The sequence below is a fragment of the Oncorhynchus gorbuscha genome, linkage group LG06 (genome assembly GCF_021184085.1).
Source record: "Oncorhynchus gorbuscha isolate QuinsamMale2020 ecotype Even-year linkage group LG06, OgorEven_v1.0, whole genome shotgun sequence".
NCBI lineage: Eukaryota > Metazoa > Chordata > Actinopteri > Salmoniformes > Salmonidae > Oncorhynchus > Oncorhynchus gorbuscha.
Genome location: NC_060178.1, coordinates 33,774,725 through 33,791,374, shown reverse-complemented (window position 1 = coordinate 33,791,374; position 16,650 = coordinate 33,774,725). Strand labels below are relative to the sequence as shown.

At 45.1% G+C, this 16,650-nt stretch overlaps 1 protein-coding gene across 8 annotated transcripts in view; it reads left to right on the top strand.

Annotated features, from left to right (window-relative positions):
• Window positions 1-16,650, top strand: part of LOC124037882 (carboxyl-terminal PDZ ligand of neuronal nitric oxide synthase protein-like) — a 259,421-nt gene that overhangs the window by 240,551 nt on the left and 2,220 nt on the right. For 6 of the 8 annotated variants that reach the window (XM_046353077.1, XM_046353076.1, XM_046353075.1 and 3 more), the window contains 3 exons: window positions 1,596-1,761; window positions 2,306-2,494; window positions 15,441-15,786. In XM_046353077.1, coding sequence (XP_046209033.1) covers window positions 1,596-1,761; window positions 2,306-2,494; window positions 15,441-15,786 — 701 coding nt within the window. Of the gene's footprint in view, window positions 1-1,595; window positions 1,762-2,305; window positions 3,007-15,440; window positions 15,787-16,650 lie in introns of those variants that run through there. The other 2 variants (XM_046353072.1, XM_046353079.1) reach the window with 2 other exon arrangements.

The following is a 16,650-nucleotide window of genomic DNA, read 5'->3' as shown; positions in this document are numbered from 1 at the left end:
CTGTTTGACAAAAATAAATAACTGTTTGACTATCATGACCATTGTTATGTTTGGAGGAAAAAGGGAGGCTTGCAAGCCGAAGAACACTCATTCATATATCTTTATGTACATATTCTTTATCCCCTTACACTTGTGTGTATAAGACAGTAGTTTTGGAATTGTTAGTTAGATTACTTGTTGGTTATTACTGCATTGTCGGAACTAGAAGCACAAGCATTTCGCTGCACTCGCATTAACATCTGCTAACCATGTGTATGTGACAAATAAAATTTGATTTGATCCCAACCGTGAAACACGGGGGTGGTCGCATCATGTTGTGGGGGTGCTTTGCTGCAAGAGGGAATGGTGCACTTCATAAAATAGATGACATCATGAGGGAGGACAGATCTCAAGACATCAGTCAGGAAGTTAAAGCTTGGTCGCAAGTGGGTCTTCCAAATGGACAAGCATACCTCCAAAGTTGTGGCAAAATGGCTTAAGGACAACAAAGTCAAGGTATTGGAGTGGCCATCACAAAGCCCTGACCTCAATCCCATAGAAAATGTGTGGGCAGAACTGAAAAAGCAAGTGCGAGCAAGGAGGCCTACAAACCTGACTCATTTACACCAGCTCTGTCAGGAGGAATGGGACAAAATTAACCCAACTTATTGTGGGAAGCTTGTGGAAGGCTACCGGAAATGTTTGATCCAAGTTGAACAATTTAAAGGCAATGCTACCAAATGCTAATTGAGTCTATGTAAACTTCTGACCCAATGTGATGAAAGATATAATAGCTGAAATAAATTATTCTCTCTACTATTATTCTGACATTTCACATTCATAAAATAAAGTAGTGATCCTAACTGACCAAAAACAGGGAATTTTTACTGGGATTAAATGTCAGGAATTGTGAAAAACTGAGTTTAAATGTATTTGGCTAAGGTGTATGCAAACTTCTGACTTCAACTGTAAGTTCTGGCTAATATTAACCATGTAGACTAATGCACATGCACATCCCTTGATATTGTAGAACTCTGGCCATCATCAGTCTCTTTCCATGTGTACTGTTTCTGAGAAGACATGGCTAGGAATCCAAACAGCGCTGTTTGCTCCTATGATAATCCCAAGGGTTGTCTGTCCCCTGGGCCTGGTGTTGAAGCCTGGGCTAGAGAAGAAACAGTTTGTTTTCTTCTTAGTCTCTGGTTTCTATGATTGGTGACTACTGCCACTGTAGGCGGCAGCCTTTAATGGGAACTGTAATTCTTCTTCTCTTGGTTTAATCCTGCGACAGACCACTCATGGCATTACATTTTCAGAAGCTTAAACTTGAAGTGTGACAGCCCTCGTCTTGCTCCACGAGTTATGGGTTTTGTGACACATACAGAAATACACAAACATACTTACAGTGACACTCAATAGTCTGAAGTCACTATTAAGTGTTTGTTGGTGTACAGGCATATCTCAGGAGTGTTTGTTCTCTCTCTCTCTCTCTCTCTCGTGTGTATGAACATGCTGTACAGTAGTATCTCGCACGTGTGCATGCGTGTTCTCTTTCTTCCAAGTATGTCCTTATCTCAGGTGTGTGTGTGTGTGTTGTGTGTGTTATCTCCCCCCAGGTGCACCTGTTGAAGGACCAACTGAGTGCGGAGGCTACAGCCAGACTGGAGGCACAGGCCAGAGTGCACCAGCTGCTGCTCCAGAACAAGGACCTGCTGCAGCACATCTCTCTACTGGTCAAACAGATCCAGGAACTGGAGGTCAAAATGTCTGGGCCCAGGTCCAGTGAGTACACACAGGATGCATGACCACACACACACACACACACACACACAAACATACGCATGACACACATGCACACACAGACTCCCTTCATCTCATTATCCACTCAAAGACCCTGTTTGTCTTCTCGTCCCCTACTGCACATGTATTCTCTCCCTCCCCCATCTCTCTCTCATCACACACCAGCGTGGACTCCAACGGACCAACCAGCATGTTATCGTGTAACATGTTACATTACTTCACACATTTTTCAGCTGCAACATTATACAACATGTTACACCTCAGCGGACCAACCAGCTCTACACCTCAGCCCCCTCCTCTCCTCCTGATATCACACCCCACACCTCACTTCCTCCTAATGTAGTGTTTGACACCGTTTCACACTCCCTACCAGGGGTGGATGGGAATTAGCCTCATGTTAGCAGTTAAACAGGTGAATGATAGCTCAGTTAGCTCAATGTGTGGAAGAATCTTTATCTTTAATGAAACTAACCTCCTTCCTTACTCTCTCCCCCTTTTCTCCCCTCCCACTCTTCACCTCCTCCAGTGGGATCCCAGGACAGTCTATTGGAGATCACTTTCCGTTCCACTTTCCCCCCAGTGTTGTGTGACCCAATGACCCCTCGACCCCAGGACCACGCCAGCCTCACCCTGCCAGCGCTGAGCATCAACGTGGGCCAGGACAGTACGGTCAACCCACTCTTCTCTCCCTCCCTACCCCTGGGCAGCCCCCTAGGTAGGGAACCGTGTCTCCTCAAGCTTGAATGTTTCCGCTTCCTGCCCGGACCCCCAACACCTGACCCTCCCCCCGCTACTCCTCCACAGCGGAGGGGTCAGAATGGAGTGAAAGGTCAGGAGGGGTCGGGGGTGGTGATGTCATCAACCCGCGACGAGGTACTTGGCAGTCTAGAGCTGCTGAGGTTTCAGGAGTCTGGCATTGCGTCTGAGTACGCGTCCACTGATGATAGTGATGAGACAGAGGAGAGAGAAGAGAGGGAGGAGATGGAGGAGAGAGAAGAGAGGGAGGAGATGGAGGAGAGGGACATTATATACGGCTGGGGGTCTGACGAGGAGACTCTCCGCCTACTAAATGTGCTCAACAGACAGGGACCACCAGACTGCCTGGGGGATGAGATAGCAGTGTAGCTCGACAACACACATTCACAATACACAAAAGCACATGCTCGTACATGCAACATGCTCTCACACATGCACACACTCCTAAACACACACAGTCACACACACACACACACACACACACACACACACACACACACACACACACACACACACACACACACACACACACACACACACACACACACACACACCTTACTGATCGACTCAGACCTAAACACACATATCCCCACCAGGTAAAAACACTAGTGAAGAGCCATAACCTGACCCCTACTTCTCCCCCCTCGCCGCTCTCAGAATAATCAGAAACAGATTTCTTTACTGCACCTCTGTGTGTGTACCCCAGCCTACAGGTTATGTCTGAAACTGCTCCCCTTAAACTGTGGTCACTGTCTACATACAGTGTAATGGTGTGAGGAGCCGGTGAGGTATCAGTGCTGTACAGTACAGGCCCTAAAGTGTACAGGACTGTTGACTGGTATACAGACTCTGTTGGTGTTTGTTAGAGAGGAAACCGTATCCACACTTCGTAAGCAAATACTATTTTTAGTAAGAATATGATGATATCTGTATGTATAGATGGAAAACAACATGTTCTACATGGTCATGTGATGCTGTGTTTTATGTGTTATGTTGGTTGATACCGTATTATTCCAGTGCTTTTTGTTTCTGAATAATCTGTGTTTTGGAAGCATGTGTGCACTGGTTTTCACAGAACCACCCCTCTCCTGCTCTAACTGGTGTCTAACTGGTGTAAATCTGGGATTATTCAGACCTCCGGGTATGCTGTTGCTTTTTCATTCATTTACAAGACTTTGTTCCGTAACAGTGACTGGAGCGCCTACCAGAAACGGTTCCCCGTTAAGACCTGGTGCACTAACACCGACGTAGAGCACCTGCCAAATACTGCTCTTATTAAACCCTAGGCACCTATGACAACACTCTGTGTGGGTAGTAAAGAAGTCATGGTGATAGCTATATAAAGTAGTATATAAAAGGCCCATAGCAAGTCAAGTCACTTCCTCTCAGTCAGTTATCCTCAGCTCATCTCTTGCATCAGGTTCAATAGAGAGCAGAGAATTGAAGGTGACAATCAAAAGAACTTAAAAGCAAACTGTTTGATCTCTGAAGTTTCGATTCTCATGTTTGTGTAACCCACCTGACCCAGAGTGCTGTGTGTGTGCGTGCGTGCGTGCGTGCGTGCGTGCGTGCGTGCGTGCGTGCGTGCGTGCGTGCGTGCGTGCGTGCGTGCGTGCGTGCGTGCGTGCGTGCGTGCGTGCGTGCGTGCGTGCGTGCGTGCGTGCGTGCGTGCGTGCGTGCGTGCGTGCGTGCGTGCGTGCGTGCGTGCGTGTGTGTGTGTGTGTGTGTGTGTGTGTGTGTGAACAGTTATCATACTACCTCCAATCAACCCTTTCTGTGATCTCCTTGAGAGGGTGAGTGAGGTCTAAGTTGTACTCATCCAGTCGTTAGCATGGTGGTCGTGTCAGTTCTCCTCTCTGCCTTACTCTGCTCATCCAGGTCACCATGTAGTTGAACCTGTTTTTACACTCTGGGCCATCTCACTGTGGTATGAGAGAGGGTGAGTTAAGGTCAGTGAGGGAGAGAGAAATACAGAGAGAGAGTTAATTAGAAAAAAGGTTGGGGCAGAACATATTGTGTACACATTCTCTCTCTCTCTCTCTCTCTCTCTCTCTCTCTCTCTCTCTCTCTCTCTCTCTCTCTCTCTCTCTCTCTCTCGTTCGTTCGTTCGTTCGTTCGTTCGTTCGTTCGTTCGTTCGTTCGTTAAGATCCAGCTGTTCCACTTCCTCAGTCACCCACACAACAGCATTTGGCCTGCTCCTCTCTAGATCCCCACACACAACCCTCTGGGATAAACACTCCCTATGTAGTCTCTTTTCATCCTCCTTCTTTACTCTCTTCCTCCCCTCTTATCCACTCCTCTCCGTTTCTTCCCTGCTGAAGGACATATTGATGATTTATAAGAGCGATTGGCTCCGGACCGGAATGAATTATCTCCATTCTGAAACCTAGTCACGTTTCCATGCTTAATCTACCAATAAGGACTCATCACTCACCCTGACTAAAACACACACGCACAAACAGCACGCACACACACACCTCACTGATTCTTTGTTTAATATTTAGACAGATGCTCTAATGAAGTTTTATATGCACTGTGAAAACTGCCATACACACTCAGACACCCTATCAACACACACACACACACACACACACACCCTATCAACACACACACACACCCTATCAACACACACACACACACACACACCCTATCAACACACACACACACACCCTATCAACACACACACACACACCCTATCAACACACACACACACCATATCAAACACACACTCAGCCCTGCCACTGTGAAATATAAAGCAAAGTCAGTCGGTTAGAAAAGTTTGTGTGACTCTTCATAGATTGAAGGTTCTTCTGACTCCCTATCCCTCTGACAGTATGATGGTTTCTCCCGGTGACAGAAGAAATGACAGGGTTCTGGGAGACATCACGTGGGGCTGCAGGGACGGGGACAGGTCCCAGAGGTCACAGTGACACCGAAAGGAGTTTGAAATGTTAAGATCAAGGCCTGGTGTCCTTTTATTTCTGTCCCTGTGCTCCCAGCCACCACAACAGCACCACAGTCATCAACGTCACTGTCACACACACTGGCCTCGTGGCAATGTTAAATAAAGCCAAACTCCTAGCTCTGTGGTTAACGGAGCGTGGGTCACCCAAGGAGACTGAGCAGGCTGCTGTGGAATTGACAAGAGAGCATGCACGGACACACACTCTCGAATGCACACACAGCTGTGGACGGTATTGGCAGACGGATGGGGTGGCCATTCCATTTGTGCTTCTAACTGTGTGTGTGTGTGTGTGTGTGTGTGTGTGTGTGTGTGTGTGTGTGTGTGTGTGTGTGTGTGTGTGTGTGTGTGTGTGTGTGTGTGTGTGTGTGTGTGTGTGTGTGTGTGTGTGTGTGTGTGTGTGTGTGTGTGTGTGTGTGTGTGTAGGATTTTAGTGACACTGACTTGGTATTTCTGGAATGATGAAAGAGAAGATGCTCTCCCTGTCCCTCTCTCTTTCACACAAACCCTACCTGGCAGCATTGAAGCCCTTCTAGAGAAGCGTAGCAGAGGTAACAGGCTGTCACTGCAGCCTCAAAGGAAACAAGAACCCACACTGTCAGGGATGGGGAGAGGGGGAACGAGAGAGAGCCAGGCAGAGAGGAGGAAGAGGGATCCCCCTGGGAATACACTCATTGTTTCCACGTAATTTCAATGAAATGACTTTGAACCAACAGGGAATAGATGTTGGGAAAAGTGTTGGAGAGAGGCAGGAAGAGAAATGGAGTGAAGGATTTTCAGTTCTGATATTTGGCTGCTGTTGGTGTTTACTGTTTACAGAGATGTTTACCATATTGTCTTCTCACATCATCATTTAAATCTAGTCAACCGTGTCTGCAGATAAAGAGGTTTTCTGGTGGGTCTGTGTGTGTGTGTGTGTGTGGGTGTTTGTTTGTGCTTGCTTATGTACATGCGTGTGTCAGCCTACGCATGAAAACGGAGAGGTAGTCATCTCTATTCGTGCTGATATATGCTACGAAGGCCCTCCTCCCTCATTCACTTAAAGTTGAGGGTCTGAAAGCAGTGCTCACTTTCAGCAGAGTTCCTTTGTTGGAAGTGCGTGCGCTATGTGAGGTTCGAGGAGAGTTTCATTGTTGGAAGTGCGTGCGCTATGTGAGGTTCGAGGAGAGTTTCATTGTTGGAAGTGCGTGTGCAAAGTCAGGTTTGAGGAGAGTTTCATTGTTGGAAGTGCATGTGCTGTATCAGGATTCAAAACGTTCATTCATCTGGAGGTTAGAGGACTCATTATTGTGCTCCTGAGGTTTTTCTTTTCTGTTTGGGTGCTGACACAGTCATTAATCTCACAGCTGACAGGTGTGTGTGTGTGTGTGTGTGTGTGTGTGTGTGTGTGTGTGTGTGTGTGTGTGTGTGTGTGTGTGTGTGTGTGTGTGTGTGTGTGTGTGTGTGTGTGTGTGTGTGTGTGTGTGTGTGTGTGTGTGTGTGTGTGTGTGTGTGTGTGTGTGGTCTGGGAACCCTGGCTCCTGTCATCTCCAACACATTCTAGTTGGCCTCTGCAAACCTCAACAGTAGGTTTTGGATGTTTTTGGTGTGTGTGTTTGTGCATGTCACTTACGGGGGGAAAACCACATGAATTTCACATGTGAAGTTATTGTGATAGCATGTGACCACATGTAAAAGCAACATGTGATAACATGAAACGACACGTGAAAACATTTGAGCACATATGAAAACATGATGACAACATGGGGATGGACATTTTCAACATGTAATACCATGAAACTACACGTAAAAACATTTGAAATGATTCCACATGTGAAATTGCAAATTTGATTTTCACATGTGAAAATGCAGTTCAATTTTCATATGCAAACATTTTTCAAATGTAAAAGTGCAAATTTAAGTTTCACATGTGAAAATGAAATTCCACATGGGGATCTACAATTCACATGTGAGGTGAAAACATTTTATTCTCCTCCCTTGTGAAAGGTGATGTTAACATGTGAACTATATATTGAACACATGTTCACACGTGAGCCGTATGCTCACAACTGAACCCACATTTCTCTTTTTTTTCACATGAGAATTTCAGCTCAACATGTGAAAACTGCAAATTTCATGTTTCTCTTGTAAGGGAAGTAATGAAATGGAATGGGGGTTTTAAGGTAAAATAGTGTCAAAAATCGTACATCACTGACAATCTTTACATTCAACATGATCAGTTAGCACTGACTTTTCAATATGACCCCATCTGGGATTTGAACTCACAACCTCTGGATTTGGGTACGCTGATGTTTCTGCTGCGCCACAAAGTCTGTAGCATTCTAAGAGTCCACTACACATTCATTACCTATAATACATATCTGCACTTAGAACAATAATGCCGTTAATCTCACTATTCTCTCATCGTTGATTTAATTTACTTATGTCAGCATTTTGAGGGTTTTCTGTATAGTTGTCAAATGTTGGCGAGGCATATTTTTCTTCTTTAATGTTACTCCTGAGTCACTATGAGAATTATAATCGTTTTTCATGAGTGTATTATACAAAGCTGAATATATTATAGACTTTTTGGGGTTAGTAATAATTTGTAGAGTGGCTCTATTTTCTATCAGCATGTATTTTCTCACCATTCTGAATGTCTAAAGAATCCATATGTTGTTCTGAAACATGACCACAGATATACTGGGCATTTTTAACACGTTTACAACCATAGTCTTGAATTGGACCCACCTTTTTCTGGTCTTGACTTGGTCTCGGACCCCTCGGCCCTCTCCCAGTTTCAGTCTTGACTCGCTTTGTTTTGTCTTAACTCGGACTCGATTTGCTCCGGTCTTGGTCTTGAATCGGTCTCACTGCTCACACACCATGCATCTACTGCTGACTCAGGGATATATCACACACACACACATACATACACACACACACACACACGCACACGCACACACACACACACACACACACACACACACACACACACACACACACACACACACACACACACACACACACACACACACACACACACACACACACACACACACACACACACACAGAGAGAGCAGGGTCTTGGAGGGCCAGACAGACAGTGGTGTGGCAAATTGCTAGATTAAATATTGATTGGAGCTCTTTGATATGGATGGGAATGACAAAATCGTCTGCGACAACCTCTCCTCTCTTCCTCTCCTCATTTCCTAATTTCTCTCCTCTGCACTCCTCCCAACCTGAATACAACCTGTCCTGTCATCCTTCCTGCTCTACCCATCCTCTCCCCCTGTACTCTTTTCTCTTGCTCTTTTGTGCTCTTTCCATTCAGGCCACTCACACACACGTAAACACACTGGCCCTTTACAGTCCCATCATTTAAAAACACTTTACTAGGGGCCCAAGGACAGAGCTGGGTTACTGGGTGAGGAAGATGAGGGAGTTGTTGGGGTGGAGAATGATGTGAGGGGCATTGGGTATGGTTAGGGGGGTGTTGGCTAATAGGCTGTTAAAGCCTTGTTCTGAGGTCATAGATCAGAGCTGTAGTCTGTCGGGACAGGAGGAGAACACTTAATCCCATCAACCCCTGCAGTTCTTGGTCTAACCTTTGCGCTCTGACCTCCCGGTTACAAGCCACAGGAGACAGGAAGCAGGGTGGCGTATTACTCAGTGGGGGGTTAGAGAATTAACACTATTGCTCTCAGACTCCCTCCAGCTAACCGTAGTGTACAGGATTTAAATGATTCATTCCCCACCCACTGTCAAAACCCCATTATTTTAATGATTCATATTTAAAAAACAAGGGTGTGTGAATTATAGATGTTTGGCCTACAATAGCTGTGCTCTGGGTGTGTACAATACAGTATGTGGCTGGACTACTGTTCTCTGAGTCAGGAGAACAGGAGATCTCACTTTCTGGGACATGTCTGTCTCCAAAGTTAGACTTGTAACTGATCTTAAAGGGATACCATGATTTTGTCAATGAGGTCCTTTATCTACTTTCCCAGAGTCAGAAGAATTGGTGGATGCAATGTCTCTGAGTGCAGTTTGAAGGAAGTTGCCAACTGTATCTGCATGCTTTCAGTCATTGTGCTAACGCTAGCTAGTTAGCATTGGCTCACAAAACTACTGTACCTTTAACTCCCTTCATACTGGACACAGAGACATAAAAATGGTATCCACAAGTTCATCTGACCCTTTAAATGTTTAGCCTATTTTATTTAAGTACCTAATTTTCCGTTAATCTCCGGTTAGTGCACACACTGCTTTACTTTTGAACAGTCAGTGAAGGAAATTAATCACCATTTGTGAGCTCGTTAAATTTAATTTCCCACCCAGCATTCACTCTCGTTAAGTGACCCAGAGTTAGATTAACTCATATATAATTTGTCATGGATGCCAAGGGAATCCAGGCTTCCCCCCCAAAAAATACACCAAGAAAAACAGAAATAATTTATCTTTCGTCTCTGTGTTTTCATAATTTTTCTTCAATCCGCAAGAAGCTGAACGTATCTCACTGGAGAAAGAATCTGAGCGAGCGAAATAGTGCCCTCTGTATCTGTATGTGTAGGCCATTCATCTGATGCGGTCTGATCATAACAAGCATGACATTGTTGCCGCCCCGTAGCATTGAATCCAAGGGAAGCCAGCGAGCATTTGGCCTCTCTTGATAAAAAAAAGTATAAAATAATAGCCAATCAGCGTTGAGCTAAACTGAGAGAGCTCAACTGTGAATAGTCCTGGTGCACCCCAATACATTTAGAAGGGAAGCCAGTTTGGATTTGGATTCACTCCTATCACAACGCATCAAGAGAAATATGTAATTGACAGAAACAACTTGAATTGTTGCATCTTGTTGTGTCGTGGTCCTACGGACTCTAGCTAGCAAGCTAAAACTGGCCCTTTCCTATTAGCAATGGATGGAGATAGAAATTTGGACTTCAGGTTTTGCTTGATTCTCCGTACTAGCCAATGATTAAAACGGCAATTCAGATCCAACCATAAATGCATACATTTCTCCCTGGACTGAGAGGATGGAAGCTCAATATCTAGCTAGCGTTGCCCATGAAAGGAAGATAAAGGCTAGCAAGCATTTTAGCCAGTTTGCCCTGGACAACAAAAAAATGTAAAAGTGTACTGTGTGAAAGAGAGGACGATGGCATTGACATTTCTCTACAAGTAGGGTGAGTCAACATGTTTTTTCCACTTGCACGCACGCACGCATGCACACACACACACACACACACACACACACACACACACACACACACACACACACACACACACACACACACACACACACACACACACACACACACACAGACACACACACACAAATTAGAACCATGGACAGCCACATCATATTTAGCTTACATTGATTGGACTAAATTATTTTTGGTATCTGCTAGTTGTCACCGTATTAGTCTAGGCATAGGTGATTTGATGATGTTCAAAAGTTGAAGTTGAAATGGTGCTGGAATAGTGGAGGCAGCTTCTGTTGTCTTTGCAACTTGCTGTACATCTCTTCGGTTATAAATAAATAGTAGTTTAGTAGTCCGAAAATGTCAGAAACATTAACTTGCTTGACCATGTAACTATTACATGCAATATGCTTTGTAGTTGTAATATGTTTTTGTTCCTGTCTTTCCGTGCAGTTTGAAGGAAGTTGAATGTAGCTTCTGGGGCCATTGCTTAATAGCGACAGTGCAATGACTGGAAGTCTACAGGATTAGCTGCTAGCTAGCTGCTCCTGTAGACAAAAATGTCCTTCAACTTCCGTCAAACTGCACATAGACATAAAAATGGTATCCATTAGTTCGCCTGACTTTGGATAAGTAGAAAAATGGCTTAGTAGAAAAAATGGTGAATTATCTCTTTAAGTGTAGTTTCATATCATAGCTCCTAATAGAACATGCGTTCATCCTGTCATCACACACACAAACACACTGTGAGGCTTTTTGGCCCTACTTAGACAAGCCTCACTCATGTAGATTAAAGGCTACTCTGTCATCACAGGGAGGCTCTTCTAACATGCTAAACAACCACACGGCCACTGAAGACTGATTGGTCTTCTCTCACCACACACACACATCAAATGGTCTTGTCGTTGTGCGCTAGGCCAGGCGCTAAACGTTAAATATTGAGCGCTATACTTTTTTTTGCGTATCAGTATTAATGGACTCTGCTGGGTTAGGTTCTCTGCTCTCCGTTTGTCAGAACGATGATCTACTCTGCCCTGTGGTACGTTGTCTCGTACTCTCCTCCACTCAGCCCTGTGGTACGTTGTCTCGTGCTCTCCTCCACTCAGCCCTGTGGTACGTTGTCTCGTTACTCTCCTCCACTCAGCCCTGTGGTACGTTGTCTCGTACTCTCCTCCACTCAGCCCTGTGGTACGTTATCTCGTACTCTCCTCCACTCAGCCCTGTGGTACGTTGTCTCGTACTCTCCTCCACTGAGCCTTGTGGTACGTTGTCTCGTACTCTCCTCCACTCAGCCCTGTGGTACGTTGTCTCGTGCTCTCCTCCACTCAGCCCTGTGGTACGTTGTCTCGTGCTCTCCTCCACTCAGCCCTGTGGTACGTTGTCTCGTTACTCTCCTCCACTCAGCCCTGTGGTACGTTGTCTCGTACTCTCCTCCACTCAGCCCTGTGGTACGTTATCTCGTACTCTCCTCCACTCAGCCCTGTGGTACGTTGTCTCGTACTCTCCTCCACTCAGCCTTGTGGTACGTTGTCTCGTACTCTCCTCCACTCTGCCCTGTGATACGTTGTCTCGTACTCTCCTCCACTCTGCCCTGTGGTATGTTGTCTCGTACTCTCCTCCACTCTGCCCTGTGATACGTTGTCTCGTACTCTCCTCCACTCTGCCCTGTGGTATGTTGTCTTGTACTCTCCTCCACTCTGCCCTGTGGTATGTTGTCTTGTACTCTCCTCCACTCTGCCCTGTGATACGTTGTCTCGTACTCTCCTCAACTCTGCCCTGTGGTATGTTGTCTCGTACTCTCCTCCATTCTGCCCTGTGATACGTTATCTCGTACTCTCCTCCACTCTGCCCTGTGATACGTTATCTCGTACTCTCCTCCACTCTGCCCTGTGATACGTTATCTCGTACTCTCCTCCACTCTGCCCTGTGATACGTTATCTCGTACTCTCCTCCACTCTGCCCTGTGATACGTTATCTCGTACTCTCCTCCACTCTGCCCTGTGGTATGTTGTCTCGTACTCTCCTCCACTCTGCCCTGTGTTAACGATATCTTGTACTCTCCTCCACTCTGCCCTGTGGTACGTTATCTCGTACTCTCCTCCACTCTGCCCTGTGATTGTCTGCTACTCACCTCCTGTCTGACAGTTACAACAACATTTCTGTAAGGAAGGCTGCTGTTGCCTGACTAACAGCCCATGTCTCACCCACTGCAGATCTGTGTGTGTGTGTGTGTGTGTGTGTGTGTGTGTGTGTGTGTGTGTGTGTGTGTGTGTGTGTGTGTGTGTGTGTGTGTGTGTGTGTGTGTGTGTGTGTGTGTGTGTGTGTGTGTGTGTGTGTGTGTGTGTGTGTGTGTGTGTGTGTGTGTGTGTGTGTGTGTGTTCTAGTCACTCTGACAGAAGTGGGTTACTCACAGCTGAGAACAAGGTCTAAAGTTTTTCATTAGATGAAGGGGAAAGTTGAGTCTATCTAGATAGAGCAGCCTGTAAGGGTCCTCTGACTAACAATGTAGAAGTTCTGCTATTGTCATGGACATTCTCTCTAAGGGTATATGTTAATAATACAGCCAATTATGTGACACTGGAGATACAATTTTTAACTAGACTTGAAATAGAAGTTTAAATGAAAGATTGAATGACAGAGTATAAACCAACTGGACTGTTACACTGAAGTCCAGTATCTCCAAACTAGCCTGTTGTCAGATATAGGATCCTATGATTCTAAGTTCCAAACTTGTGACCTAACTTTGTTTCCTAGTCCTGTGACTACGGTTTCATTAGGCTGTAGGTGCATGTCAATAGTGTGACTTCTCTTTGTTCTGGTATCTCGGGTCTTTTGTTCTGATACAAAACCTATTTCATTTCATCATGTCCTTCCCTGAGAGAGAAAACCGGTACACTGTACTGTATATGTGTGGGAGTGAACGTGCACTTACTCTGAATCTCAGTCTGTCGCTGACCTTGCTTTTGCTCAATAAACGTCTCCTTTCTAACCTTCTCTCTCTTTCTTTCTTTCTTTCCGTACTCCTCCTCTACCTGGTTTCTGTGATGGGACACTGCACTATCTTAACAGCTGATTGTCTTTCTAGAATTCAGTCACTTTCACTTAATTATCTTTCTTTCATTTAATTATCATTCTTTCGTGTTTTCTGAATTTCGTTCCTGTATGTTTAACCTTCTCTCCACTTGCAGAAAAAAACGCTTCTGTTTTAATTAACAATCGTAATTAACATGGCAACAATCCCTAAGGCTGGGCTGTAATGAGAGAGGGAGACCGGTAGGTATTATACTACAGGGCCAGTCTCAGCCTCGGGCGTAGAAAAACAAACTCCAGGGCCTAACATGGGGAGGGAATGTGTAATGGAGGATTTAGTCTGAAGTCTGACTGTATTTGTGCTATTCATTCTCATGACCACCAATACTCAAAACACTACCATTATGAAGCATTCTGACAGGGAGTCTAGCTAAGAGAAGTGTGGGAACTGCGTTTCTAGCCTAAACTGTGTCTATCTGAGAGCTGTCACACACACACTCACATCCAAACACACACTGAACACAGAGTGATTCTCTGTCAATCTGATCTTCCTAATAGCCCTCCTCTTTGGAGGCTACAGAGAATCCTTTCCCCTGGCAGGCCTCTAACAGTGAAAGGATATCTGTGTTTGTGTGAATAAGCACCTAGATGTCTGCTCTCCCTCTCTCTCCCTCCTTCAAACACCCTCTCATCACTCCAGAATTATATTAGCCGTCTCTCCAAAGGCTCACACTAATGGGTATGAAAATCTTTGTGGCTGCCCATGTCTTTGAAATAGTCTGAATTGCCGAAGCAACACAAAGTCAAGTCAAGAGCACATGTGCTGTGCTGTCTCACTGCTCTTTTTCTAGAGTTATTAATGAAGATGTTCCTTTCCATATGTCTGTCCAGAGATGTTAGCTTTTAGAGTTACAGCCAAACCCGGCATTTAGCCGTAAAGTCTATTTGTCCCCCTGAAGTGCCCGTTAATGCCTTGGTCATATTTCAGATGGTCATACTATCAACAAACTATCTGTTGATAAGCAACTGTTTGCTAAGGTTATGAATAAGGGTTGGGGTAAGGGTTACCTTAACGTTAGGGTTAGGAGATTGAAATGTTACTGATAGTCTGTAGAGGATTTACAGATGGGTTATGCGAATAAAGTGTTCCTGAAATCTATTAACTTGTTGTGTCTTACTAATGCCTTCCGAGAAACTATTTTCTCCACGAGGTAAGACAATCTATTATTGTACTATGTGGACTGACAACAACCTGCTCCTTTGTGCATTTACCCATCCTGCAATGCACTGTGGTCTATTTTCAGCTTCATTGTGATTGGTGGATGTGGTTATGTGCATGTGTCATGTCCCTTGCTTCCATCATGACTTGTTGATGATTGTGTAACGTGTTGCATCCATATTGAGCAGTTGTAACACTGTGCCTTGTGGGACTCCATATGCTCTTTCTTTCGACACGGACTCCCTATAAAACCATACTTTGACATGTTTATTGATGTTGCAACATTCTGCAATGTTGTACAGTGTTGCACAAACATGCAGTTTGAAATGAAACGTCAGGAGTTGTATTTTGCTCCAGGTCACGTGAAATGTCTATACATTCCATTTATATCTGGAACATTCCATGGTGCCTGTAATGCATAAAACAAAAAATACCTTGATTGAATGTGCCCTCACAATACCCTCACTTATATCTTACATGCTCTCCCTCCCCCTCCCTTCCTCTCTCCAGTAGACCACAGTATGTTTGAGAACTCCAACGCCTCCAGAGCTCCAGGCCAGGGGCTCCAGGCCTCCAGGTTGACCCAGGCCTCGGCCCGTCACTCCCTGGTCACAGCTAACCCTGCCCTGGGTAGCAGCCCTGCCGAGGCCCCCTCCTCCACCACTACCAATGGAGGTCAGCAGAGGCTGAAGAACGCCCTGAACCTGGGCAAGGCTGTGGGGGCAAAGGTCAATGACCTGCTGCGAAGGAAAGAGCCCAGTCATATAGGAGACATCGGCGTCACAGAGATCAACAAGAATGTAGGAGCAGTCTGGAGCAATATGGAGGAGATGACCCAGCGAACTACTGCCTATAGGTAAGGAGGGATACACAATTACAGTACACTCACACACACGACTACTGCCTAAAGGTGAGGAGGTGTACACTAAAAGACACACACACACACACACACACAGGAGGGATACAGTAAAACCCACACACAAACACAAACACACAAATTTGCAGATCACCCATACTCACAAACAGTTATACAATATTCACGTCCGCCACATGTCTGGGCCCAATAGTTATAACCCAGCTTTCAGACACTGTTGCCTTGGAGATTCAATCCAATATTGGTTTTATCCAAAGAGTAAAACTGAGAGACCGCTAGTTATTTCTAAAAACCAATATTGTATTATTTTCTCTAAAGTGGAACGATTTAAACTGGGAAATAGTAGTCATCCTCTCACCCCATATAAAAGACCATAACCGTTGCGTCAAAGATGTTTAAATGATTCATCTGAATTTTTCCAAACTGGGGCAGTGAATAAGTGATGAAGAGTAAGAGGAGGGTTAGTTAGACAGAAGCGGAGATTAAACGCACACAGAGACTGAATGAGACATATTTGAGAGTTGAATTGCCTCATTTCTAATGTTAATCATACACAGTGCATGCACACACGCACGCACACTCACCCTTGGGTCTCCCTCAGTTTAAAGAGACAGAACGAGCTGTCCGTCTACGCTGTAGCTGGTCATTGATCTTGTCTGTCTCTTGACTGACACTCAGTCACCTACCTGACACACGGAGCCAGGACAGACATTTCACAGCTGCGTAACTCATAGAATTGGTAAATACGTGATGTGTGTTTAGACATTGATGTGTTGAGAAATGTGAATTGTCAGGTCACGTTTAGACAGAGTAGTCATAAATGACTGGTATGTTTTGCGGTGACTC